General features: G+C 47.3%; 1 protein-coding gene across 1 annotated transcript; it reads right to left on the bottom strand.

The window, feature by feature from the left end:
* Positions 1-44: 44 nt before the first annotated feature.
* H310_14952 (hypothetical protein) lies at positions 45-2,097 on the bottom strand (the record flags this gene model as incomplete). Its single annotated transcript, XM_008882932.1, has 2 exons — positions 45-565; positions 996-2,097. The coding sequence occupies 2 exons, from the start codon at positions 2,095-2,097 to the stop codon at positions 45-47; spliced, it is 1,623 nt and encodes a 540-aa protein (XP_008881154.1).
* Between the last annotated feature and the right edge of the window lie 831 nt (positions 2,098-2,928).

Here is a 2,928-nt window from a genome sequence, read left to right as displayed (position 1 = left end):
GCCGTCCTCCGACCGCAGCGGATGGAAACGAACATGAACGTTCGTCAGCGCGACACAGGTTTGGACAAGCATGTCGTAATTTTTACGATTCCAGCGGTAGGTGTCGCTGCACACGGCCCAAAGTGTCTTGAGGCGGCCAAAAGGTTTTCGACGATTGCACGGTCAGATGCAATGCGGTCATTTTCGTGGAGCTGCTCAGAGGTAAGACTTCCGTGTGCCGGCTGTTTGCTTGGAATGATGCCGCGAACTTGGTGCTGAATTCCTTGGTAGCCCTTATCGACCAGCGCAGCCCAATGCGCGATGGCGTCCTCCTCTTGCCCTGCGTCCGCCATGCTTGACTCGCTACCCTTTTTGGCCAAATTGATAGGGTGGAACTCGACGTTGCCGTCAAAAATCGCCTTGTCCGACACACTGCCCTTTGCGAAGGCAGAGCAATCGATAGCCAAGCCGTTCGGGAGCACGGACATCTCGACCTTGTGGCCGTACAAATGATGCTTCCCACTAAAGAATAGCTTCTTCTTGGCGTACGATCCACAGGGTATGTTGGTCTGCTGGAACGTGACGTCTGTAGCATACCTTGCATGAGGAAAGTTGTAATTTGGAAAGTGTGATTTCAAATGTCGCCAGTAATATGGAACAGAGGTAGTATATCAATAGAATTCAAGAGCAGAATCAGAATGAATTCTAAATGATCTTTGGTAAATAAACAACTAATCTAGGTTTTTCCCAAAAGCAAACCTAATTCATGTGCTATATAAGGAGAATATGTAACAAAACAAGAACACTTTCTATCTTTTTCGCAACAGATGTAATTGAGGACATTCCCAAAGTACGTTTCACGTACTTTGGGAATGTCCTCAATTACATCCCATCGTGAGATGACACCTCAGTATCACTAGCGCCATCATTATCAGACAACGCGCTCTCGGAGGCCAGAGCAAGAGCCAGGCGAGCTTTACGCTTTGAAAGGTAAACACGATCAGAATTGCGCTTACCCTTCATCGATCTCGCTCTAATCGAATTCATGCGATTTACGTACTGAGCATAGACATCGCCGTCCTCCGACCGCAGCGGATGGAAACGAACATGAACGTTCGTCAGCGCGACACAGGTTTGGACAAGCATGTCGTAATTTTTACGATTCCAGCTGTAGGTGTCGCTGCACACGTCCCAAAGTGTCTTGAGGTGGCCAAAAAAGTTTTCGACGATTGCACGGTCAGATGCAATGCGGTATTTTCGTGGCTGCTCAGAGGTAAGACTTCCGTGTGCCGGCTTCTTGCTTGGAATGATGCCGCGAACTTGGTGCTGAATTCCTTGGTAGCCCTTCTCGACCAGCGCAGCCCATTGCGCGATGGCCTTCTCCTCTTGCCCTGCGTCCGCCATGCTTGACTCGCTACCCTTTTTGGCCAAGGTGATACGGTGGAACTCGACGTTGCCGTCAAAAATCGCCTTGTCCGACACACTGCCTTTTGCGAAGGAAGAGCAATCGATAGCCAAGCCGTTCAGGAGCACGAACATCTCGACTTTGTGGCCGTACAAATGATGCTTCCCACTAAAGAAAAGCTGCTTCTCGGCGTACGATCCAGAGGGTATGTTGGTCTGCTGGAACGTGACGTCCGTAGCATACCTTGCATGAGGAAAGTTCACAAAACGTTGGTTCATAGACGCAAGACGAGTCACCGTCCACGTTTTGGCGGCCGCTTCGACGAACTTCCGGTACAAGAATGCATCAAGCACATCCAAGTACGTCATGACCCGCTTTTCGAACGTAACTGTCTGTTGAAACACAGCCGCAACGATGTCCCAAGTGCCGCAATGCTTCAGCGACGTCAAGACAATGAAAAGCATGTCGCGCGCCGAGACGTCTGACTTGCGACCAGAGCCAACATTCCAGTGACGTGCAATATGATTTCGGACCTCAGCCCACAGCAACGTAAACTCGGAGGGACTGAAATTGGTGAGTATATGGATCCCATCAGGGCCTTGACTATCCAAGTGTGCATCGTAGATTGGGCTCGTGGACTCATCTTGATCGCCGTCGTCGTCATGGCGTGCAGTTGAATAGCGTGCCCGTTTTTCTTGGCGTTGGTTCTGCATTTTTCAAGCAAAGCCACACCTTGGCTCCTTGCACGAGTTGTCAAACCAGTGCCATCGCCATCCTGAACGCTCTGTCTACGTGCCATTTGGCTGTAGTTGGCTGCTCTTGTCTGCGATGAAGTGTTTTTGGAAGTGACTCAATGACTTCTTATTGTGTGAACTTGCTAATAATTCACCTCAGCCACACGAGTTGCGTGGCTGTCGTTTGACGAGCTCTATGCTTGAGAATTGTATTGGGAATTACTTGGCCAGTGTCTCATTGGCTATTGATGTTGGTACTTTGTATGAACCTTCTACATTCTAGTATATGTATATGCACTTATTGTAAACATTATCAATTTTCAGGTGGTCTAATCAACTTGAACTAAGCCGCGTAATTTACGTTAATAAATTCAATTTTGTGACGCCTCCATGCATTAGACCTCAGGTTTTAAGACTCGATGTTTTGGCAGAGGTGACGTTGATATGTGATGGGTGAATTGTTCCACGAAAACATAAATTCTTTACCATTATGAGCACCAAACGCAGAATTGTGCACCACCTTACGAAGTGATGCACAATTAGAGGCAGACAGTACCTATACTCCAATAGCGATTCAAGTAATTCCAAACGTCTATATTCATGATAGACCTAAACAACCTAGTTGAATACTATATAAGGAACCCTTAACAAAAGGAGTCTTGAAAATTATCAAAAGTGATCAAACAATGTACATTTAAGAAGAGCAAAAACCCAGCACCATTTGATAAAACCTACCATGAATTACACACTTTAAGTACCATATCCTAATTAGAAGAGTTGGGATGGGCCACCATCACTCTCGCTGTCAGA

Source organism: Aphanomyces invadans, assembly GCF_000520115.1.
Source record: "Aphanomyces invadans strain NJM9701 unplaced genomic scaffold supercont1.113, whole genome shotgun sequence".
Taxonomy (NCBI): domain Eukaryota; phylum Oomycota; class Saprolegniomycetes; order Saprolegniales; family Verrucalvaceae; genus Aphanomyces; species Aphanomyces invadans.
This window is presented reverse-complemented; position numbering and strand designations above follow the sequence as displayed.